The sequence below is a fragment of the Anabas testudineus genome, chromosome 8, assembly GCF_900324465.2.
Source record: "Anabas testudineus chromosome 8, fAnaTes1.2, whole genome shotgun sequence".
Classification (NCBI taxonomy): domain Eukaryota; kingdom Metazoa; phylum Chordata; class Actinopteri; order Anabantiformes; family Anabantidae; genus Anabas; species Anabas testudineus.
Window position 1 is genome coordinate 4,729,759 of NC_046617.1, and position 27,427 is coordinate 4,757,185.

The window sequence follows — 27,427 nt, forward strand, 5'->3', positions numbered from 1 at the left end:
CACCAGCTGCATCATTAGTCAGCCAATCAACATGGAATAAGTTCCAGTTTATAGGTTTTTCCAGCTGGTTCAGGAGATGTTACCAGATGGAAGCAGTCTTCAACAGCTCAGCAACTGGCTTATTACTTGGGACCTGATCGGAGCAGTGGTTTTGAGTTCCTGATAGTTTTTTTTTTGGACATTCTCCTAGTTTGCATTCATATAGTACCTTATTATAAAATGAATTGCACTTGCATCTTCAATCAAGGCATTCAGGGACGGGTGGGATATTAAAGACAAGGTTGTAGAACCGGGTCCTTGATAAGGTTTTTGACACTAGGAGCACTGGGACTTATGAATGTCCCAGCATTTAAATCATGTACAAAGGTTTTCAGGATTGTGAGCCAGTGGCTCTATCCTGCCTGCATAAGAGAAAACCACCCTGAAAGAAACACAAGTCATTCCGTGTCTTTTAGTTGTTGTTTTGCATCTCTCTGTAGTTGATTTTTGTCTAGTCATCACTTCTAGTCATCGTCACTCTGTCCCTCTTTACACCTATTTTTACTTGTTTTGACTTTTTTTTGTTGCCTGGCTGCTCATTTATTGTCAGATCATTGTTTTGTATCTCATTATGGTAATCTTATGTGTTTTTGTAGTTTCCAACAACAAATGTTACCGTCACCTCTTGTAGAGCCTCTGGTCCACAGACCAAAGCTCTTCCCCAGTAGAGATTTGTGCATGTTTGAAACGTCCTGTACACACTGGCTGTGTTCTGTCTGTGGGTTTGTCCTACTGTTGGTTTACATATTTACTTTGTCTTTGTCCACAAGCTGTGAGCAGTTGGGAAGAGCTCCTGCATTAGCAACCATGCAGACACCCAGACAGTACTGCAGGGGTCGTGGGTAAGGTCTCAAATTCTGGGAACCAAGGTGACCACAATCACCTTTAGTTCAGTTAAGAAACAGAAGCAGCTTTTGTTAGGCGCTAAGAGCCTCAACTGTTCGTCCTCACTTCACCTTCATCCTGAACTCCGTCTGACTGTCTGCTCTGTCTCTGTGATCACCTCTTGATAATGAAGAGTCTCTACAGCATGTGGGAGTCTTCATTAGCCGCCTTCAGGGACTCCGCTCTCCTTTTCAAACTAATTATCTTACTCCTACAACTGACCCACAACAGCAGCCATCCTCTGAAGATTTAAAACGTCCTGACTCAGAGAGCGACTCCTGATGTTAAAGTCTTTGTGATGACTGAAGGATTCCTTCTTGTCCTCACTCTCTCCTGCTCTTTATAACCTCTCTCAGTAATCTATCCATTACTGCTGGAGCGCCCCCCGGCGCTGTCTGTTACTGTGCCCACATGAATGCCATTGCCCGCATTACGCAACAGGACAAAAGGAACGAAGAGCAGCACTAAAAATCAGCCCTCGTCCCTTCTCTGTCTTTATTTGTTTCTTTCGTTCTTCTCTCCTGTGAAGAGCCTTGATTTGCCTGCCTGGTGTATTTACAGACGACCACATGTAGCCTGTAGCTTTATTCCCCCTCCTGTCTGTGCTTCATGTGTGGGGGAGGGTGGTTACATGTAAAGACTGGTGCATATGTGGTTTTTTACAACGTAGGGGCAGAAAATATAGAAAATTGTCTATAGTATGTTAGTTTAGTTTGCATTATCGCATGATTGAAGCTTGAAAATTGGCTAAATTTTCTTAGCATAGTCACTGCAACACCTGCAGTTGTCTTGTCTTGTCTGATTGGCAGTTTAGTCATGTTACTATGATATAAAACAGAGAAGCATGGAAACTCTGACATTAAACAATCAACAGAGACCCCGATTTCCAGCCTGTCAGTTCTCTGTGAATCAATATTTCACCTCACCAGTGTAGAAATCTTTAATTAAACATTAAAAAGTGTCAGTTTTATTATTAATCTTGAATGTCTGCAGCTGTGTCTGTCAGTTTTTTGTTTTTTTTTTACTAATAACAAAGAATGAAGCCACAAACAAAGTCTCAGACTCCTTAGTTACAGACTCCTTCACCAAACATGATCTGGTAGGCATTTGACCACAAATTTTTTATTAGTGTCAAACGCCAATGCACTCTACAATGACGTCATCATTTGGTGGTTGTTCTAGTGAGAACTTAACACGCTACCCCGAGGATGATGAAATTCCTTTTCAACGCCGTGTTTTATGTGTCCCCCTTCAGCAGTGTATAGTGTATAGTTCCTCTTTTAAATCCGACAACTTTCATCTGTCATCAGTGTGTGGATTCTTTAAGACCTTCGGACATGTTAAGACTGTCAGGTGTGTGTGTGTGTGTGTGTGTGTGTGTGTGTGTGTGTGTGTGTGTGTGTGTATAAGAAACATGAGGTTGAATTAGCGATGTTCTCTGGTCTGCCTCGACTTGCCGCTTTTAATATGAATTACCATGAGGGAGAGTCTGATCATTGTGTTACTATGTGAGTCAGACGCCGACCTGCAGATACAGGTATACTCTACTACAAAAACACCTGGGAACACATCACTGCATCCGTTCCACCCCTTATGGAAAACTACTGCTGCTGAATCATTTTTTCATCTGAAGTACTCTCGACACACAGTAATACATAAACATCAGCCACTGATCTCAAACAGTCTGTGGGATTTGTCCTTTGTTGCAAATTTATTATATTTTGTGTATAGGGGCTCTTCAATGATGTTGTTGCAGTGTCTTAATCTCATAACAATAGACACACCAAACTCATTTTTCACGTGTAACATGCTCATTCTGCTGTCGGATTACTGCTGTTGTGCATAAACACAGAAAAAAAACAGCTGACTCGCTGTTATCTGATTATTCTAACCTTTTGCTTTGCGATTAGCAAAAGAAAGATTCTTATTTTACTTTTGTTTTTTGCCACACTGCTATCTTTAGTCATAGTAGAGGAGGGAGGTCTGTCTCTGTGTGGCCCTGATTAACTTTTTATTAACAAACTTTGTTATTTTGTCTGTGAAGTTTATGTGAGTCTTCTTAAACAAGAGCCTGGTGTTCCACACAGTCTCTGATATGTTTTTTTTTTTTTTTTTGTATTTACTGTATTTACTGTATTTATGGTCTCATTTGAGGATCTCTTAATGAAACCTTCAGCAGACAGCAGAGCGTGTGATCTGGAGTGATGTGGTTTGTTTTAGTGCTTCTGACGACAACTGGATGCAGCTGGTGGTTGGTGGTGAAATCAGTCAACAGCAGGGATTTAAAAAACATGTTTGCTGCGGCTTGTTTCTAATTGCCGGTATCAGCCATGTCTTGTCTTTGTTTTACTTTTTGACCTTTGACCTTCCTGTCTCAGGTTTTCGGCCCTGCACCACGCCGCTCTCACAGGGACCACAGAGCTGCTGTCTGCACTGCTGGAGGCTCAGGCCACCGTGGACATTAAGGACAGCAATGGTTAGACACACACACACACACACCAAATGTGGATTCTGAGGATTGAAAATAGTCCCCAGTGAATGCACTGTTTCCTCCTGTTTGACAAAAATACTGGTGACCAGCTGTTTCAAGAAGATACTGATGTTTTTTTTTAACTGTGTATTTGTGGGGGTCTGTGAAAGTTTCTTTTCAAGCTCTGCACTGGTTGTCAAGTACATGTAAAATCTTAAACAAAACACAGATTAACAGTTAAAAACAAATACAATAAATAGTAAAATGACATTTACATTTCTTTTCTTTTTCTCAGACTGTCTCGTGTTTGATTTTAACACACTTTTGAACCTAATTACTGCTGTGTCTAATGGCCTGTACACTGTGTAAATGTAGTTTTATGTGTCACACACTTTGGATCAAGTCAGTTCATGGTCAGATTTTATTTGAACAAACATCATTCAGAGAAAGACTCAGACTACTTCATTTAAGTAGTTCTTGGCTAAAAGCAAATTTAATTTTCTGTTCACCACTGAAGCACGAGTCACATGATGTGTGTGTGTGTGTGTGTGTGTGTGTGTGTGTACAGTGTCTTGCTCAGAACATCACAGCAGATTAACAGCTGACGTGCTGCATTCATTGCAGCTCGTTGGTGTCTGCCAGATGGTGTGTGTGTGCTTCTGTTTTACGGTGTCACTGCTCTACACGCACAGTTTACTGACTAATCTGGATAAAACCTTAATGAAGAACATTTACAGTGACTAGACTCAGACTAAACCGTATCAAATAAGATGTGATAAAAAGATGATGATCCTGGTGGCAGCAGGATCCAGTGACACAAAACTAAAAGTTGCTGAGTAAAACCATACAGTATGTATTTGTACTTTTACCCAGCAATGGAAAAAAGAACATTACATTGTTTGCTGTTGTGTGAAATATACAGGAATGCGTCCTCTGCATTACGCAGCCTGGCAGGGAAAAGCTGAATCTGTCCTGATGCTACTTCGCTCTGGAGCCTCAGTTAACGGAGTTTCCCATGACGGACACATCCCTCTGCACCTGGCTGCTCAGTATGGACACTACGAAGTGGTGAGTCAGCACTTAATATATCTATATCTATCACTGATTAGTGAATTCTTATTGACATGTTTAAGTGACACACATAAAGAAAGAATTGGCAGTCAGATGTGGAAATTTGAAAATGGGTCAGGGCTTTCTGTGTGTGGCTGCGCACCACATTATAAACTTATTGCTGCGTCCATTTGACATCACTCCATCATCCCTGGGCTGAGGAAACACAGGTAAACCTTCAGGGTAAATTGATTAAACTGGTGGGTGGGTGTTGTTGATTGTGTTGCAGCATGACCTAAATGGTGACAGTGAGGAGGATCTCGAGGAGGGGTGTTGGGCAGATTTGGGGTGCTCAGCTTTTTGGGTGATTATAAGTGACCCTGTTTGTGTGTTGTCTGTCTCAGAAGGACAGATGTGAGCAGAAGCAGAGGGGGATGTTTGGACTGATGAAATGAACACTGCAGTTTTTTTTTTAAAATTAATCCTGAGGTCAGATCTGACTGTGACTCCTTCTGTCATCATACACCACTCGTTATTTTTCAGACTAGGATTAGATTGAATCTAGGTGAGTTCAAACGGTCTCAGTTTGTCTCTGTGGCCCACCTCCCCCACTTCTACATTCATAGTTTGTTTTTGTTTGTTGTGTTTCACATTAAATGTCAATTCACTGTGAGGTCATCAGCAGCTGGATGCAACAAGGTAATTAATTTACATTGGACTCTAAAGGTAACAGGTAGGCAGTGGAGGTGGAGGTTTGCTGCAGTTTATGTGTTAGTTTAGTTTGAGGAGAAAATTGTGAGATTGAGATTTCCTTAAAGCTGTTCCCCCCTTTTTCATAAATCTCCTCAAAACTTCCTCCTTTGTTGTTGTTGAAAGCACACCTATGCACACGAAGCCAAGGCACAAAAATAAAAAACACAACTCTGATCTTACCATTCTGACAGTGGCCACATTGTCAGGGACTCGTCATTTTTTGGAGGAAATGTATCAGATTGGACAACTTCAGCATGTACATTTTCATTGAAGTGATAATAAAAGCCATCCAGAAATACTAAAATTGTAATGTGGTCACTTGTTTCTGAAGACTGTATTAGCCACCGTCTTCATTGCCATGCTCAGCTATAGGAAGCTTTCAGCCATCCAGTTATTTATGTCATTTGAGCATCTAATCAAACATTTTTTGAAGTCAGGTTGTCATGGGACTGTGAGTTAAGAAGTTATATGTTGTTAGCTATGGTAACTTTGAATCGAAATGGACCAGGATTAAGGCCCTGAGGGACCCCACATAGCATATTGACAGTACATCATACGTCTGCTTTGATTGTTAGAGACAAATAAATGCTTTCTTTTCTTAAGATTGGGGCCTTTTAGACACTGTATGCAGTAAATGTCCACATTAAATGTGGATTGGGTTTCTGTGGATTGTAACACAGTCTGTTTAATCCATCTAGTGTGAGTGCAGAGTGTATAAAAGTTGACATGACCTTGTTGGCTGAGAGGTACTGAAACATTATCCACATTACAATGTTGCCATAACATGAGGCTGATGGCTGCAGTGTTGCCTCAATCTGCTGCTGTTTTATCTGCTAAATGGTGAATTTTATCACTTTGGACAAACATAGCCTATCTGTTTCCCTCTGTATTCAGTGTTTATGCTAAGCTGGACTAACAATGTTCTGAATCCAACTGTGTGCATAACAAACAGACATTAGATTGATATTCAGCTGAACAACACTCTCTGTTAAACCTTTCATTATACAAGAATTTATATTTTTATTGTTCACAGGTGCAAACTAATACATGCTAACATTGTCATGCCATGAACATATACAGTAATTTGCCTCATACTTTCTGTTCCCATCCTTGAACAGCCTGCAGCTACCTTTGTTATCACCTCATACTAATTATTAAAACAATGTTGTGTGACTGTTTCAGTCTGAGATGCTGCTCCAGCATCAGTCCAACCCGTGCATGGTCAACAAAGCCAAAAAGACTCCTCTGGACCTGGCCTGTGAGTTTGGAAGAGTGAAGGTGAGCATGTAGCGTTTTGTATTGGGGACATTTGTGCTCACTTCACGAGAATGCAAATCAAGAACTTGTGGTATTCAGGGGAGGTTGAAAACAGATTTTCAACAGAGCTCCTCCAGATGATGTCATTTGTTTTTTAGCAGTTTTTTTAAGTAAGAAACTTAGAATGCAAGTTTAAAATTGTTGAAATTGCTCTTTAAGGTAAGATTCAGGGCATGTGTTGGGAATGTTAACTGATTCTTTTTCTTTGACCCTCTTCATTGCTCACAACACACAGTCACAGCTGGACAAACACAAACGCACACACACAAGTTTGACTGCGTTGCCACAGCTACTTTTCCGTCAGTAAATATCAGTGTCATCTTTGTATTGTCTCATTCTTTTTGTCTCTTTGTCGTTTCCCATCTTTTTTTTTTCTATTTTCATACATCTAAAAATGAATGTTTGCCAGCTACAGAATCCATTCACTCTGTCAGAAAGTGTCTTCTCTCTTTTGTTTCTATCTTTGAAGTTTCTTTTCTTCTCTTTAGCTCAGTCCCACACAAGCACAATAGTCTCATAAGAAAAGTGCGTTTTAAGTCTTTGCAATTGACCTTGTTATCATATATGTTTTTCATAAATCCACAAAATCTCAGTTGCATAGGTACTGAATACAAAACAATATACCAAGATACTGGAAACACAAACTCTTTTTGAGTTCATTAGAAAGTTTAGACTAATTAGAGGTTTTTATCAAGCTGACAATATTGTCGCCTTCTCAGTTGGTCAGAGAAGATTTTGGTTTTGTCAGTTTGTCAAATGTGACATGAAAGTGAATTCTGATCCCCCACAGCTGATTCAGAGTGAGATATCTTTAGAGTGTGTATGTGTGTGTATTAAAGCCTCAGCTGCTACTCAGTGATGTCAGGGTGTGTCGATGGCAGCTGCTGTGTTTCCATTCAGCTCACACAGTTTCATCTCCTCCTGTCTTTAAGGAGAGTGGTGGGCTTTAAAGCCATGTTTATACAGTTATTAAGTGTCAGCTGTTGAAATATTCTAATGCAGCAGCTACTGTTCCTGTTCAGTGTAGATACGGTATGGCACAAATCAAGCCATGTTAATGATTCCACTAATGCTTCATTAGAACTTCATTAAATCTCCATCCATCCAATATTTTGTCTGTAATATACCTGAAAATGGTAAAAAGTAGTGTTATCCTTTCCCACAGATTAAGGTGACATCTTCACATGTTGCTTTGCCTCAAGAGATTCATTGAATGATACATTTTCTTTTGATCAATTTATCAACTAAAAGTTGCATTCATGTTGCAAAATTGGTAAATAAAGTCAAACTATAGAAATTTATGAATAGTAATACATTTCAGAAGCCTCATTAATGAATTAATTTAACAGAAATATCAAACTGTCCCTCTTTTGACAGTTGCACAGAAAATATTTCTCCATTTCTAACACTGACCAAAGGATCTAAGACACATGTGACAGTTCACGTTTACTTTGTTTCATCATTTGCCAGAAGCTTTTATCCAAAGCAACTTAGAATTGAGATACAAAGCAAGCAACAAATCAAGTCAGGGAGAAGATATTTGAGGTGAACTGAAGTGGCTCGAGAAAAAATGTTTGTTTTATGAGACATGAGAATTAGTTCACTTGAGGGATAAAAACTATGTGAGAAAAACAGATTTTCATGTGCTAATATTCCAAACAGCTCTTAAACATCTGCTCATTCTCTTATGCTAACAAACTCTCCCTGTTGCCTGGTATTAGTAAAACCTAAAATCATAGTGACAGAACAAGTGAAAATCTGTTTTTCTCACATAGTTTTTATCCCTAAAGTAAACTTGAGCTTCCAGCTGTGAGTCATTGTCGACTGCCAAACATCTGGATTCATTTACAAAGCTTAAGCGTTACCTCATACTCACCTGTGGGGTCCATAACCCCGTGTGCTTTATATTCTTGGCTGTTTTTGACAGACATGGAGCTTTGTCTCGTCACTGCCTTGACTTTGGCCTCTTTCTTTCTTTGACTCCTCTACGCCTCCTCAGGTGGCCCAGCTGTTGCTCAGCAGTAACATGGTGGTGGCATTGTTAGAAGGAGAGAGGAAGGAGCAGACAGATTCAGCCTTCACCACCCCGCTGCACCTTGCTGCCCGCAATGGACATAAAGACGTTGTACGGTAAGTTTGATTGGTCCAAGCAGGTTTTTGTGTCTGAGTAACCTAAAAAAATTGCAATATGATTGTAAGCAGTTGATTTCCGATGGATTCGTTATGTACAGTATTCATTGGCATTGACAACAACAAAACCGCAGACTGTTGCTTCGCCATGATGTTTAAATAGATCAACTCTGAAACTATGCTGCAATGAAAAGCCTCTGACCTGGCAGCAAGGTCAGACTTTTAGCTCCATACTCTGGCCTAACTGTCCTGTTGGCTCCGTGTTTGTTCCCATCAGCCTCTCGTATCCGCAGTTGTTATTATGACCTAGTTCTGCCTCAGTGTATGAAGAGTCTCGAGCCTCTCGTTGGTGGTGTGGGCTGGCAGAAAAACCAGTGGTGGTGTGTACAAAGGTGGCAGTAATTAAATACCTCATCACGGTCCACAGCCACACTAATAGCAACAGATGAGCCAATTCATCGTTATGTCATCGTATCATTGTGGAAGATGTAGTTTAGGCATCCCTTCTCAAATGCCCATTGTATTGTGTCAAATGCAGACTATGCAGTATTTTTGTCTGATAGGACAAATACAGACATTTAGACACCATAAAGTCACCTGAGAGGAGCATGGAGCGACACAGCCTCAAAAGCTGGAACCAACGCAGAGCTCCACATAGAATAGTCTAAATAAGTCACTCCTCACCTCTTATATCTCTAATTAAGACAGTTTGGAGTAAAAGTGGAGTTATGTGAGTGTCGCTGTGTGTTTCTCTCTCACAGGCAGAGGTGTTGTCATAGCTCCACAAACCTTTCCACTGTTTCACACTTCCACCATCACATCTGGTGGAGCACAGATTAAAAATAACTAGCAGCATCAGCATCTGTTTTACTTTTATGTAACCTTTATTTATCCAGGTAAATCCTGATAAGATTAGCAAAGGAGACAAGCAGCATCACTGCACTTACTGTGTCATTAGCTTAACTTTAACTTTTCTTAAATTACTTAAGTGTATCAGCAGCCAGAGATGAGCCACACTGCAAAGAGTCCCTGTCTAAACTTTAAGGTGTAGTGAACCAAGAGATGAATGTCTGCAGCATATGAGTAGACATAACAGTCACTTGTGCACACCTGAAATATCTTTAAAAAAATGTTTGTTTTTCCATTTCTAAGTCATTGTTTTCAGACAGCTCAGAGTCTTGTGTCTTCTCGCAGAGTTGACAGCAACTTTGGTGATTCCCACTGTGATCTTCTGTGTGTAGAGGCTGTGTACACGTTGAAGGCACAGGGCAGGGCTCGTTGTGGTTTGTGGTTGTTAACCACTGAGCCGGCACGTTTGTATGGGGATATGGGAGCATGAACTCTGAAGCTGGCAGTGTGTGGGCGTGTGTGTGTGTTTTGTGCGAGGTTGTTTCTTCTTCATGCCTCACATTCCCTGCAGAGATCCAAAATACACTACAGCATCCCTGTGACCCAGTTTTAAAACGCTTTTATCCCTGTTACACGTGCGTCCGTGTGTGTGTGTGTGTGTGTGTGTGTGTGTGTGTGTGTGTGTGTGCGCGCGTTCGCAAGCACGCTTATTCATTTTAACATTAACCTGCTCTGCGATACGTTGTCCAGATCCTACCAGAAACAGTAGAGATACGCAAATGTGTCAGAGCTGTTATAATGAATAACAGCAGTTTCTGAGAAGTAAATAAACTGCATACAATAATAATACAATAGTTGCAAGAGGAATGAACGTCTAAAACTATTAACAAACTAAAACTATATGAATAATTACTGCAGAGAGAATGAATCCCGTTGTGTGAGAAAGACTGGATCTTCACAACTGAGCTGTCAGTAACACTGATGGAGGTTTGAGTTTGCAGTTATCTCTTCAGATTTGGTGCCTCGGCAACTCTGCTAAATATAACACTGTGATCAGATTTAAGGGTGAAGATTTACTGGATGAGTGTGACATGAAGCTCTCCCCTGGTTATTTTCTGTGATACTTGAAAGAGCCTCCTCTCCAAGCAGAAAAAGAGGGTGAGAAAGGAAGGGTGGTGGTGGATCAAGAAATGTAGTCATGATACTAGTCTACATTTCAAGACCTGAAATATTTCTGAAACAGATCAGTGATACAAAAAAGCTACTAGAAAGCTACTTTGTAACCTTTGAGAAGCAGGAAGTAAGAAGTGGGTCCTTATTTCACATATGTTCAGCATCCTAATGAGACTCATCTCGACTCTGCCCTCTCACATCTCTGCAGACTTCTGTCGCCAAACTCCCCTAATCAGTCTGACTTTGAGCTCAATACAAATATCTGCTCACTTTAGGGTGTGAATCACGTGTCTCTCCGTTTTTTTCAGGCTACTGCTGAAGGCAGGCATGGACATCAACAAGACCACCAAGTCTGGAACGGCTCTGCACGAAGCTTCTCTGTATGGAAAAACTGAAGTTGTCAAACTTCTGCTGGACGTGAGTTCATTAGAGATCATACTGCATACATGTCTTTGCAGAATAACTTAGAGAAACCCTGTGATAGACTGATGACCTGTACAGGCAACCTCTTGATATTAATGACAGATGGGATTAGCCGTTAACAGAAAGAGCAGTTAGGATAATGGAAAGATAAATGAATGGACATCAAAGAGACAAACGGGTTGAAGGACAAACTGTATAGACCGTAAATGTTGTCCCGTGTCTGTGTGTTGTCCTTGCAGGCCGGAGTGGACGTGAACATCCGAAACACCTATAACCAGACGGCTCTGGACATCGTCAACCAGTTCACCACGTCACACGCCAGCAAAGACATCAAGCAGCTGCTTCGAGGTCAGGGTCCAAGCAAAGTTGGGACTTATTCTAAAATGCACTAAAAACTACAATCTGTGATTCCTTAATTAGTTTGAGCCTTTGTTTATCTGACAAACATACAAAGAAATGATTTTCTGTGTTTTCACTGAATCGACTTAATAGTATTAGTTACTCAGTTACTCAGTTAGAGTTTGATGCTGCAACACATTAGAAATAAGTTGGGGCTGACGTGTTTACTACTGTTTTACATAATCATTCCTTTTAATTGTTTGGGACCGGGAGATGCTAATTGTTGCCACTCTGCAAGTGGTCTGTGGTCGCTGATTCTGATTCTCCTCCTCCTGATGTGCCATATGTACATTTTCAGTAGTAGACAGGTCTGGACCGCAGGCAGGCCAGTCAAGCTAAGACACTCTGTGTCTATGAAGCCATGCTTGTTACAGCATGTGCAGAATGAGGCCTGACGTCCTTCTGAAATATCTGAAAGGATGTAGCTTTGGTGGCAGCGTATGTCTCTCTAAAATCCCAGTGTACGTCAGCATACACTTCTGGACTATAGGGCAGACTGTGTTAACTGACAGCTCACTCCAAATTACTCTTGAGTTCATGTGGCTGTTTAGTTTATCACAGTAGCATCGCGGTTTCTCATGCAGTGCCACCTGAGGGCTTTTACATCAGTTTTCACCCTTGAACTTCATGCTGAGATTTCTACAGTTACAGTTTTTTACAATATTACATACTGTGGATGGTGAGACTTAAATCCTTTGCCATCTAGCATTGACAAAATATTCTTTTGGAACTAACAATTCTCTCATGACGTTCGGCACAAAGTGGTGAACCACAGTCCTCACAAAACCACCAACATTTGTACCCAATCCCTTTTTTTTGTGTGTATGTGTTACAGGCATCAGATTTGCTTACATATACTGTATGTACTAAACACAAGTTAGTCAGTGGAAACATTGAAAATCTTCTCCTGGTACTTTTGGCCGACAAAGAAACAAAGGTTTTTTTTTTTAGTTTTTATTGCATTTTTAAAACATTTTTAGTCTTTTCTCAAAATGGTGTTTGTAATGTAATTTAGTGCAAGATAAAATGAAAGATCTCTTGAACTTTTCTTTAGTGGTTTAGCCCGAAAGGAATGTTTTCAACATCTTTTATGTGGTGTGTGAGGAGTGTAGTTTAAAAAAGTTAAAAAATGAGCTTTTTTCAGTGGAAGCTCAGGCCTCAGAGCTCCGGGTCCTCTCTGTGCTGAAGATATATTAAGGTTCACCTGCCTGTATAAGCTGTAATTCAAACAGCAGCTGTGTTTAAATTTCGGGTTATGTAACGTTAAACTCTCATCTGTTGGCTCTCACAGCTTCAAAGACCAGACTTCTCACATTCAGCCTCAAATTTAACAGAGCTGTATATACAGTACATGAGTGTGTGTGTGTGTGTGTGTGTGTGTGTGTGTGTGTGTGTGTGTGTGTGTGTGTGTGTGTGTGTGCACACGCTCCCTGCTCTGTAATCCTGCAGTCTTTTGAAGTTCCCTGTGGGCACAGACTGAGGGAATAATGAGCGGTTGTGTTGAAGAATTGATTTAAACATGGATGGAGAGACTTTTCCTGTCTTGTTTACTGGTGCTGAGAGGAGAGATGAATAATTTGCACACACTCAGTCCACACGCGCTGCGGATTAATTATTGATGTGTCGTGTTTGTGGCTGCATACAGCAGTCAGTTCTCTGTGGATACTGTCTGGGAGGAATGATTGAGCCTTACAACAGACAGAATTGTGGATCTGCCGGATGTATTCAGATTTGTAGTTTCCACAGAGCGAAAAACAAAACAAAACAGTATTTACTTATTTTGTTATGCAGCACTGCCATGACGTATTATATTTTTATTTCTGTCGTCTTACCATGCGATTCATTTGGAAATGTCTGGAAGCAGCAGAACTGTTAAAAGTGAATGCTTTGACTGAAATGAAAGATGTAAAAATCCTTTGTGCTCCTTCACAAACGGAAGATTAGAAGCCAAATAATTCATCGATTTCCGTTTGATTTTAAAATACTGTAGCGCTCCAGAGGGCTTTAACGAATAAGACTAGACAGTATTTTCCCTTTCATCAACAAATAGCATGTGCGGATCCAAACCACAAAAGAATGTGTTAATACGTCTCTCAACACTTTCTCCAGCTTCAAGCCCTTTGCTCATTACTACTGAAGATGTCAAACTTTGAAATCGTCTCATAAATACATAGTTTCTTTTTTTTTTTATAAAGCCTCACTTAGTTTTAGCTCAAACTATTACAAGTGTATACATGGGTGTGCATTTGTAATGAATTATTGACTTATTAATCAATACATTAAATCATAGTATTCTTTATTTGAGCAGCTTTGGGAGCTGCTGAACATCATGATTGGGCCATGTTATCAGTATATCTAGCTCAGTCTAGCTCATATCATTAAATGATATGAAACTTATATTTTACTCCAGCAGATTTATTAAATACTGTGTTTCCAGCAGTGTGAAAACAAGTTTACTGAAAGTCCAATTGGACATGAATTGAATATCAATAATTACATTTAAAAAGTAGGTGGATTGGGAAAGGATGCATTCATAACCTTTTTCTGCCCCACTTTCGCGACCTCACGACCTCTGACTCTGGATGTTTTCCTCACAGATGCAACAGGTGTTTTGCAGGTCAGAGCACTGAAGGACTACTGGAACCTCCACGATCCCACCGCCCTCAACATCCGAGCCGGAGACGTCATCATGGTGAGACAAGCTCCTCTCGAATACTGTACATGACTGTGTGAGCTCTTCCTCCCTGATCTTTTCTCGGCTGTTGGTGGCTGTTTGGACACATTTTCTTTCTGGTTTGGAGCAGAACTAATTGTATTTTTGATTTCTTGAATATTTCCAAACTTGAATATTTCTTAAATTGGGATGAAGAGTCCAGACAGAAAATCTAACAACAAAATCAGATTACCAGATTGATCAGATTAGCCCTCTAGTCAACATTCGTACAACACATGGTGTTTTTGATCTTTGCAATTTTGCACTTTTCCCTTTAAACCAGGCTCATTTTCTTCTTATATTTGTACCTTTAGAGGTTAAAAAGAGATGTTTAAACTTTACCAAAACCACACAGGCTGAGAAGCTTTTGACAAAACACTCACATCATGAACTGAGCCGCTCTGTTTAAACTTCATCATTTGAAGCCGAGCAATGCAAACCTTTAATGTGGGAACCTCTCCGTCAGCTTTCTCAGAGACAGGTGGAAACAAGTCCAACACACACACACACACACACACACACACACACACACACACACACACACACACACACACTGTAACCAGCACACACTCCTCCTCTGAACTCTGTCCTGTATTTCCCCTCTGTAGGTTTTAGATGGAGTGTGTCAGTGGTTTGTGTGAAGCACCTGATTTGTCAGAGTTCGTTTAGAGGCTTTTTCCCTGTGATGCAGCACTCTCTGGCCCATCTTTAAAAGAAAACCTTCACTGCAGAGCTGCTAGCATGACTGTAGACTCTTAGTCTTTTCTAGACATAGATCAGGCAGCTACACCAATAAACTCACCTGATGGTATTAATGCAGTGACTGATTTCTGTTTGTATGTATGAGTCCTGACAAGTTTGTTTCAGTGTCTTATATGATGCAATACTGCAGCTCAGTCTAAAGTTTATGTTTCCCCTAAATTACTACAGTATATTTCAGTGTGATGCAGCTCATTGAATGCTATTTAGACATAGGCTCTGGTAACATCCCGTCCAGATTTAACCTGTAAATCAGCCAAGCTGACTTCCTGTGAGTGAATCAGAGAGGTGAGTAAAGCTGAAGGTGTTTAATGGAAGCTGCAGGGATGTGATGCAGGTTTTGGTCTGCGGGCTTCGTGTTGGAACTTGCACTAAGCACTGAACAGCTCTATGCGGTGTACCAAAGATCAAGTGAGTTCTGTTCTTACATAAACAGAGGAAAAATCCAGACACTGCCATGTTCTTGTTTTCCAGCTGTCTACCAACAAAGACAGCAGACTGTCCCTCACTGTTACCATTTTCTCTGTTTGAAATGAGGGCTTATACATACACCAGCTGCATTTTGAATATAAAGCTCTTCTGAGTAGATCTTCACCACCTGACTTCATTTCTCATAGTGTGAAATTGGCAGTGTTGACTGTGTTGGGATTACAAAAGTTGTGGCTGCTCAGTGTCTTTTAATATGAATCCTTTTTGTTTTATAAACAGTGTCGCTGTTTGATTATGAATGTGTGTGAACCTGTTCTCATTCTTTGAATTGACCGTCTGAAAACACTTTCAGGCTTTACAAGCTTGTGAGACGGAGGACGAAAGTTGATATATAATCATTTAGTTATTAATTTTGGACGGGGGGGGGGCTGATACCAGGCATCTCTAAAAACCCATTTGTTACCTACAGGTTTTGGAACAGCATGTGGATGGACGCTGGAAAGGACACATCCACGATAGCCAGAGAGGGACAGACAGAGTTGGCTTCTTCCCGCCGTCCATTGTGGAGGTCATCAGCAGAAGGAATGGTCAGTTCCACATAGAGGACATAGGAATAAAACTAGTTTGATACTGATGTAAATGTCAAAGATGATGTGGAAAACATCAGAGAACTGTTAACAGAGAGGTAGATGTGGCACGTCAACTTAACGTATTGATTTATGTTTCTTAATACCAACACATTGGTGTTGTGCAGATACATACTATCAATCTAATTATGTGTTGGTTTCTAAATACTCAGACTTTTCTACCTTGTACAACTTTTACAGTTTTACAACAATTAAAAAAAGAAGCTCAGTAATGTCCGAAAACACATTTGCGGGACTATTTTCAGTGGCGAATGAATCCACATTTGGGGAGTATATAAGCCTGTGTAGGACTGAATCAAGTTAAGAGTCATGTCACTTTAAACTCTCTGGCAAAGAGGACAAGAAATATCACACACATACAGTGTTGGTTAGAATCTGTACATGGAAAAAAATATATAGACCAAAACTGCTAGCGTATGTGTTTGGTGTGAGCATTGTGTCAACACCTCCACCCATTTGATGGTCATGGCCATGGTGTATGGTTTACTTCCATATCACCTCACTTCATTAGTAGGTGTCTACAGACCAGAGACTGTTATCAGCTCATGTAGGACGTCCCTCCTTCTCAGTTAGGAACTAATCTTCCTATGGCGTTAGATCAATGCCAAAACTAGAGCGCGCAAAAAACGCCATATTGCTTCAAGACCATCCCACGTTTCCACCCCATGCTCCTCCTTGCTGCAACCATCTCTCCATCCATACCATATAATGACTGACCTCCATCTCTAACCATCAGCTTCATAACCTCCTCCCTCTCCCCCTCCTCCTCCTCTTGTCCTCCCCTGTCTCGCCCTGTAGGGGGCACCCTGTCCCGGCACGCCTCTCTGCCCACCCAGCGCCAGCAGCTGCTGTCCAGAGCCCCCCTCTCCTCCAGCCTCAGCTCCACCCCTCAGACCGACGACTCCTACACTCTATATGCCCCCCCAATGCATGTGGTGCTGCCACTGGCCAACGGCCTCACTACCAGCACAGGTATACACACTCAGGACACACATCAGACGGATAAAGCATTGTAATGTGCAGCCTCCAAAACTTAATTTTTTTCCTTTAGCGTGACTGAAAAAAAAGAGTAATTGCTAGTTATAATACTAACATTACAAAACCTCACTTAGCAGGAAGTTGAAGAATGTAACGTTTAGTCATTATGGCTCCGCGATTGCTGGTTAAACATTGCAACTCGACTCGCTGACGTGAGTCCATGGATGAATTGTTTTTAGAGAACAGAGACTACAGGCAAAAGTTAGAAAAACAACATCAGAGTAGAGCGCTGCCGAGTTTTATGGCTACTAGCCTAACCAAATTATGATGACAGTGTGTAGAAGAAGCTCATTGATCTTATGGTTATGGATAGTTAGCTACAGGAACTAGTTTGACTTTGTTACCCAAGACAGAAAGATGACATGCTGGATGGTTTATGGACAGAGGACTGAAATACGGTGCCTAATTCCTATTATTATTTCATTTATTTAGTTTGAGTCTACTGTTATGTGCCATGTCTTTAACACCTATCTATCTGTATCACCTTAGTTTTAGTACCTTTACCTGAACACTAGTGTACCGGCATCAACATTGGTAAATCAATTTAGATACGTCTACCAGCTGAATAGATTAACAGGACATATTGTTTCCAACCAATTTTATTGTTCAATATATTCTATAATACTCATAGATACTACATAGATCAGTAGTGTTCTCTGGTTCAGCACGTCGTTGTTGTTGTTGTTGATGTTGTTGTTTCATAAGCAAACATCAAGTTTCACAGCAGATAAAAAAGAACCAATGATTGAAAAGAGGGATGTGGGTTACTTTACATAAATGTCACCATGCTGATCGTTGAATCATTACAAGCTTCCTTTTGTTGAACCCACCAACTCACTCAATGCTACAGTTGAGGGCAAACGGTGTCATTATCGATATGAATTATCCTGGTGTGGACCATTTGATTTTTCAAAATATTTCTTCCTCCTCTTTGATGTCCCTCAAGCTGGTGGTGCCCTAGGCAATGAGGACAAAACCTGAGGACTTTGACTCTCTGTACCCTGACATAATGTAGAGAGAGATAACTTCTAGGTTTTGATTTCACTCCACACAAAGAAACAGCCAGTAAATACCAGGTGTGTCCAGTGATTGCTCAGGTACGTCCGTAATGTTGCAGTGTTTATGTCGGTGGGTGAAATCCAACACACAAAATAGAAAAGAGGCAGAACAAACAGTATGGGAGTGAGTGAATGTACATTTGACATGAGGGTGTTCATCGCCTTCTGCCAAACGGCTTTGAGAAGTGACTTGCAGCTACAGACAATGGAAAGGTGTCATAAACCTGGATAATGCATTAGACCGTGTAAAGATATTTTAACGAATATCATCCAAGAGAATATTAAATTCACAACATACTTTCAAAAAGTAAAATTCAGCTTTGACAACAACAAGAAGTGCCACAACGGTACATTCCTCTTCACTTGAATCCAAAATGAAAGACTTCCTCCCACAGATTCCTCCTTAGACTGAAACCTAGCAGAACTTTTTCCACCCCCACCCCTCAAACGACAAAGCAAAGTCCATTTGAGTCTTTGTGTGTGATAGGTCTGTCTCCAAGCCGCCTGTTTCAGTCTGGATGTCCCTTCGAGGACATTTGGGTTCTTAGGGACGCGTGTCATGGTAAGCGCCCCTTAAACGACATCTACTGCCCCCCCCCCCCCCGGCTGTTCTGAAGCTGCATCGCTGCCCTGCTCAACGCTCTGCATCAGGACCCCACACACCAAGACCACTAAAAGCAGCTACTGTTGACAAAATCTGACAGCTGCATCGCCTCGTGTCGCCTTGCTCTGCTTATATCACCTCACATCACCACACATCCTGCGTTAAAAGTTTCCCTTTAGGACACTAAAGACTGACACAAAATAGCTTGTCAGTAGGCTATGCTTTTACTGAGCCACTGTCACGGCAGTGTGAAACTCATTGAAAAGTCCCCTCCTCTGCCCAAATGTGCAAAGTCAGGAAATGCTTTTTTGATTTTTTAATTGTCAGTGTAAGTTTTTTACAATCTTAGTTGCTGATCTCTCTCTGGAACTCTCTACTATTGTACAACAAAGAGACCCCTACACTACCCCTCCTCCATGTTAAAAACAGGCCACAAGCAGAGGACAGTCATCTCGGTGTGTCGGGTCCAAACGCTCCTTACTGCTTCAGGCTGAACATACAAGTCAGTCACTCCCTGTCTTCTCCGCACCGCTGCCACAGCAGTGACGTCAGATCACTCCGTACTTTGTGCTTTAAATGTCTACAGCGTAAAGAGCCTGTTGTTAGGTTTTTAAATCAGGATATCATGTCTCAATTGTAAGTGAGGATCTGTGAAATTCAAGACAGGGGAGGCAGGTACAACTTAAACCATTCAATAATAGACAAATTGTATTTATGCTTGTTTTTATTGGCATGTCACTAGTGCTGTTTTTTGTTTTTTCTTGTGCATGAGCAGCCGATTTGTGAGTTTAAAAAGTAGTGAATGTCTCTGTCTATAATGGGACAGGTGGAAGATATTCAGGCAGCGCAAATTCAGAGGTTTTGGGGATTTTTCTGCATGGAAGAGTGAAAGATTAGGAAATGATAAACTTTTTTTACGTCAATTTAACAACAAACTCTGATTTAAAGGCCCAGTGAGTGTGCCCCCCCCCCAGGCCCGAGACGTATGCTAATCCCCCTTTCCTAAGGCCTGATGCTGTTGGCTGCAGCTGTGTTCCTTTGCTCTGCCACAGCACAGCATGCACCCTGCCCGTCGTCGCTCCCATCGTCACTCCCTACCCCCTGCAGGCTGTTCGGCCCTGTTTTCCTCGGCCTGCTGTGACTCGACAAAGAGCATCTGCTGCTTCCTACAGTCTGACGCTGATCCTCTTTATTGATATAGAGTCCTGTGATTGACAGTCCTTCTCTCCCTTCCTGGACACCATTAATTCAGTTTTGTTTTGTTTGCAGCTGGGGACAGAAACAGCGTCGGGAGTACCGGCAGCGTGGGCAGCACCCGCAGCGCAGGGAGTGGACAGAGCACCGAGAGCAACAACGCACCCAACGGACTCCAACACCACAGTGGCCACCATGATAATTCCAACAAGGTACAGTCAGACACAGTACATCTGTTGATTCATCAGGTTGACAAAGTGTTCACCAGTGTTCGACTGTGTCATGAGGTCTTAAGACTGATTTCATATCCATTTATACATCTGAATTATATATAAAACTAAAATAAAATCACAGCCATATTCAAACTGAAGTTACTGTTCATTAACTGCAGTATTTAAATCTCAGATGTCAGCAGTAATTGATTTGAAAACCACACTGTTGCAATTTAAAACATATACAATATGTAAAATGTCACAAAAATATGTCTACATTTGTTTTCTAGGATTTGCTGTAGTATTGTCGTCCTGCATAAATCAATTCTAATGTCAGTTTTTAAATATCTCTATCTGATAATCAGGTTATCAGACATCAGCATAGAATGGCAGGACAGAACACACAGTTTCAGTTCAAACTAAATCACTCAGTTTGTTGTTTTGTGATTTTTGTGTGCAGCTGGCGCCCCCTGTTGTTGACTCTGGACACTTAGACCTCAGCAAACAGCCTGATGCTGCAGGTACGTATCTGCTGTTCTTCATCGATTTGTCACAGTTTTGTCTCTTAAAAAACATAGAAAATATTTATTTTCTTCAAATAATACACATCTTTTCTTCCATCACATATCTCTAAGGATCATACTGTTAGAAATATTACCATATTATTACACCTTTTATACAGTTCAGTTCCAAATACTGATATTAGGTTAATCAGGTTTTCTTCGGCATTAAATGATCACATTTATTCATTTTAAACTTTTTTTTTTGTGATGCAGGTGGGACACCTCGACGACAGACGGTGACGGTGCAGAGACCTGCAGAGCAGAGTTTCTCTCAGCAGTTTGTTCGTCCTCAGCAGCTGCTGGAGGGGAAGGTAAAGATGTGCAGAAAGACTCATAATCAGTCAAGCTCTCTGTAGTTAGGTTCATTTAAACTTTGCCTATTTTTCAGGATGCTGAGGCCATCTATCAGTGGCTGAGTGAGTTCCAGCTGGAGCAGTACACAGGGAACTTTATCAGCGCTGGTTATGATGTACCAACAATCAGCAGGATGACTCCCGAGGTGAACAAACACAAACTCAGGATATTAAAGTAGATGTAGTTTGTTTTTGCAGCAATTATCAGAAGGTTGTCGCTTGTGTGTATTAGACATCACAGATTGATGGACTAGATAAGGTAGCTCTGTTTTTACTGTACAGAACATTTCCTATAACCAGCGAAGGCGTTATTGTCTTTGTCCAGCTTCTTCATGATGATATATGCTGGCTAATAAACTAAATGCAGTGCAAAGCAGATTCAGTATGTCCGCAGTTGCTGTGTGCTAACCTGTAAAATTCACCATAGTTACAAGTTACAAGTCTTTTTAAGGATTTTACAGTTAACTTTGGTTTTTATTTAAGGGGCTCTGTTCTTACTGTAAAGTAATAGTTTAAAGCATTGTCAGTAGAGAGCTGTGATCTGCCAGCAGGTAACGTATTGACTGACTTGCTGGTGTGTTTTATTCTCTTGCTGTGTCTGCAGGATCTGACTGCCATCGGAGTGACCAAACCAGGCCACCGCAAAAAAATCTCCATGGAGATCACCAACCTGAACATCCCGGAGTGGCTGCCTGAGTACATCCCAGTAAGACTCTGAGCTGATTGCTGTTGAATACCTTTAGTACCATGTGGTGCCGATTGATCTGAATGATATTTTCTTTCTGACAGTCTGATCTGGGTGAGTGGCTCAGTGCCATCGCCCTCCCTCAGTATCACAAGAAACTCTCAGAAAACGGCTATGACTCGATCACCATAGTCAAAGACCTTACATGGGAGGACCTGCAGGAGATCGGTATCACTAAGCTGGGTGAGTTGTTTGCGTTCAGGCACATAAACATCAGTCTGTCTGTCTGCACCAGTGTTATTTTACTTTACTTTTTCAATTCTGCCTGCAGGCCACCAGAAGAAGCTGATGCTGGCAGTGAAGAAGTTGTGTGATATCCATAGAGCAATCCTTCAGGCCGAGTCAAGCCAGGGCACGCTGCGCCGCAAAGGCCCCGGAGCCCTCCATCTTGTTGCCATCGAGCCGCCAGACGTTGGAGGTGAATGCTCTTCGCCTCACACCCCAAAGATGCTGACCTTTCAGGACAGCGAGCTGAGTGCCGAGCTACAGACGGCTCTGTCCAGCCACTATGGAGGCTGTGAGGAAGGGTTGGCTATAAAGAACGCAGTGGGGATGTCCCAGAGCCAGGAGAGTATAGACACCAGGTCCAGAGGCTCCGGCCGGTCCCAGGAGCCTCCGACAGCCTCCATCACACCTCACAGCTGGTCCCAGGAGAGCCTGGATGGCAGCCCTGCAAAAGAGAGGAACCTCCCAGAGGGCTGGGACCAGAGGCCACTGCCCAAGCAGGTGCCTCTGGGCACAGCCACTGTGTTTAAGTACCCGGCTATCCCAGCCAAGCCCAAACTGCCCGGATCTCATGGCCCCTCGCCTCATGGCTCCCCAGCGCTGAAGGGTTTCAGCTACCTGCATTCTCATTGTGGCTCCACAGACCTGAGCTCCTCCCACAGGCCTGAGGACCACAGCATGAACCTGACACCGCCCAAAAAGCGCACCCAGAGCATGACTCGTTACGCTCTGTCTGACGGAGAGCCAGATGACGATGACGACGAGCCCGCACTTGCCTCTGGAAACCTGCAGTCCTACGCCACCCTAACCCGCAAGCCGGGTCGCAGCCAGCTGGCTCGATTACAGTCAAGTTCAGAAAAGAATGGTAACGTGGGACGCAGCCAGTCATTCGCAGTGCGCGCCCGGAAAAAAGGTCCCCCTCCCCCACCTCCAAAGAGACTGAGCTCAGTGAGCAGCACTACCAGTGGGGAGCTGAGCGACAGCAGCACAACGTCCTCCGCTGGCGGAGTGGTGACTGACAGCCCAGGTAGCGTGAGGAGCATTACAGCCTCTCTGGAAGGCAGCACGGAGGGGAAGAACAGTCCAGGACCTAAACCCAACATTATCCAACAAGACCCACTTCCCTCTTCTGTCATTTCTGCTAAGCAGGAGCCCAAAGAGGCTGCAGGGCAGAGGAGAAGAGTGCAAAGCGAGTGTATTCCAACCCCAACCAGCAGCAGTACTGAGCCAGACCGAGGCGTAAAGTCGGACTCAGAGGAAGAAGAATCAAAAGGTCGTGGACTAGGGGGCTCCTCATCCCCTCAGAACAGCTCCAGCGAGTGCATCCCCTTTGCAGAAGAGGGCAACCTGACCATCAAGCAGAGGCCCAAAGCTCCGGGACCTCCCAGAGCTGAGGCAGTGCTGGAACCTCCAGAGAAACCAGAATCCAAGAATCTGGAGGTGCCCGAGTTTAATCTGAAGGAGTCGGACACAGTGAAACGCCGACACAAACCCAAAGACAAGGAGCAGGGATTAGGCTCCCCCAGCAGAGAGGGAGCAGAAGCACCTGGGTCTGAGTCCGGTAGCAGCAGGCCTCCATCCCAGAGCCAGGAGGAGGTCAGTCTGAGAATCAACGAGGTTCCTCTGGAGAGGCCAGCTAGCCCGGCTACAGGGTCCCCTATCAAACCTCCCCTCTCCCCAAAACCACCTGCTGTTGCTCCGAAACCTGCTCGACACAGTCTGCTGGCTGCACAAGGTAAGATCCTCACAGCTCGGAAATCTAAGCAGGACACTGTGAACATTTGTCAGCCTTGTTGATCAGCTTGAATTGTGTTGCCCTGGCAACATTGAATTCACCATTAGCGATTCAGCCCCTTTTAAAAAATCTGTGATCTTCTTTTTTCTGCTTTACTCCTCATATCTAGAGGTGATCTTGTTTTAGGAACTGCCATTTAAACATGAAAATGTTGTTCTTGATCAGGACTAGGACTACAGTAGTTTTTGACTCGAGACTTGTTGGTTTATCACCTGCTGTTGTCTCCTCAGCACCTGGACTTTCCTCTCCAGCCGTGAGTGTCAGTGTGGTTCAAAGTGTGGCCTTCACCTCTCCGTCCTCTCCCTCCCACGGGCCCCTGCTTGCGGCTCCAGGATCAGCCCCACAGAGCCCCGTAATGACAGCCACAAGGCCTCAGGTGTGTGTGGTGGGTCCGGGCCTTGTCCCCGAGTCGCACTGTGGAACTGCGGTGGTTCAGCAGAGATTGGATCAGACCAGCACATCTCTGGAAGCAGCTCTGATGGCTGTCGAGAGAAAACTAAACCTGGAGGACAACGCAGATGGGTAAGACATCAGTCAAGACACAATGTTTGTTCGACGGTTAACTGAGCACATCAGCGGGAGTTTGTCTCCTGTTATTAGTGTTTTATTAATGTTAATTGTCTCTCGTCTGTTCCCAGCAGCAGAACAAACACAGTGAAGTCTGCTGGGACAATTCTGGACGACATCGGCAACATGTTTGATGACCTGGCCGACCAGCTGGATGCCATGTTGGACTGAAGAGTGTCCTGAACCCCTGAAATAAACATAGCAGCCACCTTCAACCTCAGGAAGTGAAACACAGGAAGAGAAAAGGGGGACAGCAGAGATACAGTAATGGACAGACTCCTCTGGATTTACCCCCTCACTCTGAACTACACGATGGAAAGAGTTAAAGACAGCCTGAATACCAGCACTTATTCTCCACTGGGCTTCTTTACTCTTTCACGAGTAGCTGACACCAGTTGTTTGCTGTATGGAGGAGTTCTTTCAAGTCAACCCAGCACAAACCTTTTTAACCTTCAGGTTGTGTCCAACATGAACTAAACAAAGAGACAGCTGGACCAGCGGTGTATCATCTGCCCACTGTCAGGAGAAACTCCTGAGCAGATTCCTATTGTTAAAAACTAACAATGTATCATGAAATTTTATCTTTTTATTGTTATCGAGAGCTGAAGTTGTGACGTCACGTCCTGTGCAGCCTCTGTTCCAGTAGTTTAAATCCAAACTCTCATCCAGAGTTTTTGCTATCAAAGGAAAACCTACTGACAGACATTGTTGTACAAGTTAAACCCTTCAGGTCTGAAAGCTGCTATAATTAATATTTCTATACTGCTTAATAATGGATCACATGAAAACTTATTGACGACGAATTTGTTGAACCCACAGAAAAATGTCATCAGATTCTTCTTTTTCCTCTGCTACTATGGTTATTCTTATATTGTATTGAGTTGTTAGAGACCAAAAGCAAACAGAGCTCAAGTGAATGAAGATCAAATCTGTTTGATGTTGTCATCATTTCAAAGCTGAAACTGACTGAGCGCCGTTATTGCAGGTTTATTGAAAAGAAATGAAAAAATAAAATCAGGCAAAACCTTTTACCAGATATGGCAGCTCTTAGATTGGAATATAATGAGCAATTAAAAAACGACGACTAGGAGCATAAAGATATTGTACAACAGCTGTATTAAATAGTATGTAAAGCCTGGATTTGCACAGTAATTTGTCAATCTGAACAGAATATGGACAATCCGGTTTCACTTCAGCTCTCTACTCACTGTGTCAGGCCATTTCAAAATGCACCTTTGTGATATTTAACAGAAAATCAATTTTATACCGAGTGATCTTAACCTTCCACTGTGGCATCAGCGTGCTCGTTTTCTTATAAACGGACCTTTTCTGCAGATGTGTGTGCTTACGAAGCTCCAGAACCCCAGTGTGAGTCCTCAGTTGTGATGTTTGTGCAAAGGGAAGAGATGCATGTTCAGTTAATGTCACTTATGGAATCAGTCTTTGTGTACAGTGGGAGACGGCATGTGACATGTCAGTAATATACATAATATTTTTTGATATTCATTTTAGCCAGATAGTATTTAAATTAGAGTTATCTAAATATGTATATTGTACACTTAAGGTATATACAGGAGGAGATACTCAACCAAAGGTCTTTGTACAGATTCTCCTCAGATATTTTCTCAGACATTTCCTTTAAAAAAATACTGAATGCTGAGCTGCTGTCCTGCTTGTTATTGTAAGATGTTTATGAACTGTTATTCTCATGTCCAGCCTGCAGTGTATGGATAAAGGTCCCATATTTAGCATGTATCTGTTAAATTTGTAACAAAAAACTAAACAAAACAAAAAAAAACACTGTGTTTATGTTCTGTCCTGTGACCTTGTGTGAATGAGATGCTCTGTTGTTGTTTTTTACACACTGACTTCTCCGTGTTTTCCTGCTCCTAGTATGAAGAATCGAATTAGTAATTAGCTACTATTACAGGTGCTTCCACAATGTTTTATGACCTGCCCTTCATTAGATTGTCTTTGTTTGAGCTGAGCACACTCCCAGCTGTCATGAAGGTTCTTAGATAAAGTTGGACACAGAGACAAACGGACACATAATATTCTATGAAGACTAAAACAGAAACCAAGAACTCCACAGAGACTTTAACAGCAATGGATACAAAACTAAAAGGAAAACCATTGAAGTGCTATATTTTATAACACTTCCTCATATCTTTAGGGATAAGTGGGCTTTTTAAGTTGTTGGCCAACTTTAGCTAACAACCTGTGAGTGCTGACACCGTCTTTAGTGATGAGTGTGTCCGTTGTTTTCAGCGTCCACATTCCACACGTTTGATTATGTTTTACCAAAAGTATAAAAATTTCTATACTTGTCAAGATGAAATGACTGAGAAAGCCCATAAAAAAGTGCTAATTAAAATAAATGAATAGTCTGATCAGAAACCAAATGATCAGTCCTGCAGTGAATATGTAATTACTCAAACTGCTGTGTATTGGATGTAGTCAGAGTGTGTATATGTGTATATGTGTGTGTGTGTGTGTGTGTGGGCTGTCTTCTGTCTTCTCAGTTGTATAATTTGTTTAACCATTAAATACCTATAATGCTACTGTTCTTGCGTGTTTTTACAATCATTCTTCACTGAAAAATATTTAATACAATGATAAAATACACCGCCCGTCCAAAAAAAAGAGCCTCCCATTGGATGATTATGTTTCAGCTGGCAACACGTTATTTAACTGATACAGTAAGTAGCTTCTCATTTCTTAAACAATCATATTTGAAGACAGGAAAAGATATTAATCTGTTTCAGAAAGGTCAAATTATAGGAATCAATCAAAGAAAACATCTAAGGACATTGATGGAACTACTAAAACTAGGTTAAGAACTGTCCAATGGAAGAAGGTCATGTGGTCTGATATGTCCAGATCTACCCTGTTCCAGAGTGATGGGAGCATCAGGGTAAGAAGAGCGGAAGGTGAAGTGATGCACCCATCATGTCTAGTATCTACTGTACAAGTCTGTGGGGGCAGTGCTATGATCTGGGGCTGCTGCAGTTGATCTGGTCTAGGTTCAGCAACGTTA

At 42.1% G+C, this 27,427-nt stretch overlaps 1 protein-coding gene across 8 annotated transcripts in view; it reads left to right on the top strand.

Moving 5' to 3' along the window:
• The window catches only part of LOC113158895 (caskin-2-like), a 56,844-nt gene extending 29,888 nt beyond the window's left edge, over window positions 1-26,956 (top strand). For 2 of the 8 annotated variants that reach the window (XM_026355210.2, XM_026355219.2), the window contains exons 4-22: window positions 3,303-3,400; window positions 4,317-4,462; window positions 6,380-6,475; window positions 8,514-8,644; window positions 10,975-11,083; window positions 11,329-11,437; window positions 14,086-14,180; window positions 15,859-15,976; window positions 16,835-17,008; window positions 18,620-18,694; window positions 20,006-20,142; window positions 20,603-20,663; window positions 20,919-21,016; window positions 21,094-21,204; window positions 21,663-21,764; window positions 21,848-21,986; window positions 22,075-23,763; window positions 24,054-24,345; window positions 24,462-26,956. In XM_026355210.2, coding sequence (XP_026210995.1) covers window positions 3,303-3,400; window positions 4,317-4,462; window positions 6,380-6,475; window positions 8,514-8,644; window positions 10,975-11,083; window positions 11,329-11,437; window positions 14,086-14,180; window positions 15,859-15,976; window positions 16,835-17,008; window positions 18,620-18,694; window positions 20,006-20,142; window positions 20,603-20,663; window positions 20,919-21,016; window positions 21,094-21,204; window positions 21,663-21,764; window positions 21,848-21,986; window positions 22,075-23,763; window positions 24,054-24,345; window positions 24,462-24,561 — 3,880 coding nt within the window. In that variant the 3' untranslated portion in view covers window positions 24,562-26,956. The remainder of the gene's footprint in view (window positions 1-3,302; window positions 3,401-4,316; window positions 4,463-6,379; window positions 6,476-8,513; window positions 8,645-10,974; window positions 11,084-11,328; window positions 11,438-14,085; window positions 14,181-15,858; window positions 15,977-16,834; window positions 17,009-18,619; window positions 18,695-20,005; window positions 20,143-20,602; window positions 20,664-20,918; window positions 21,017-21,093; window positions 21,205-21,662; window positions 21,765-21,847; window positions 21,987-22,074; window positions 23,764-24,053; window positions 24,346-24,461) is intronic. The other 6 variants (XM_026355227.2, XM_026355236.2, XM_026355246.2 and 3 more) reach the window with 6 other exon arrangements.
• The last annotated feature ends 471 nt before the right edge of the window (window positions 26,957-27,427 follow it).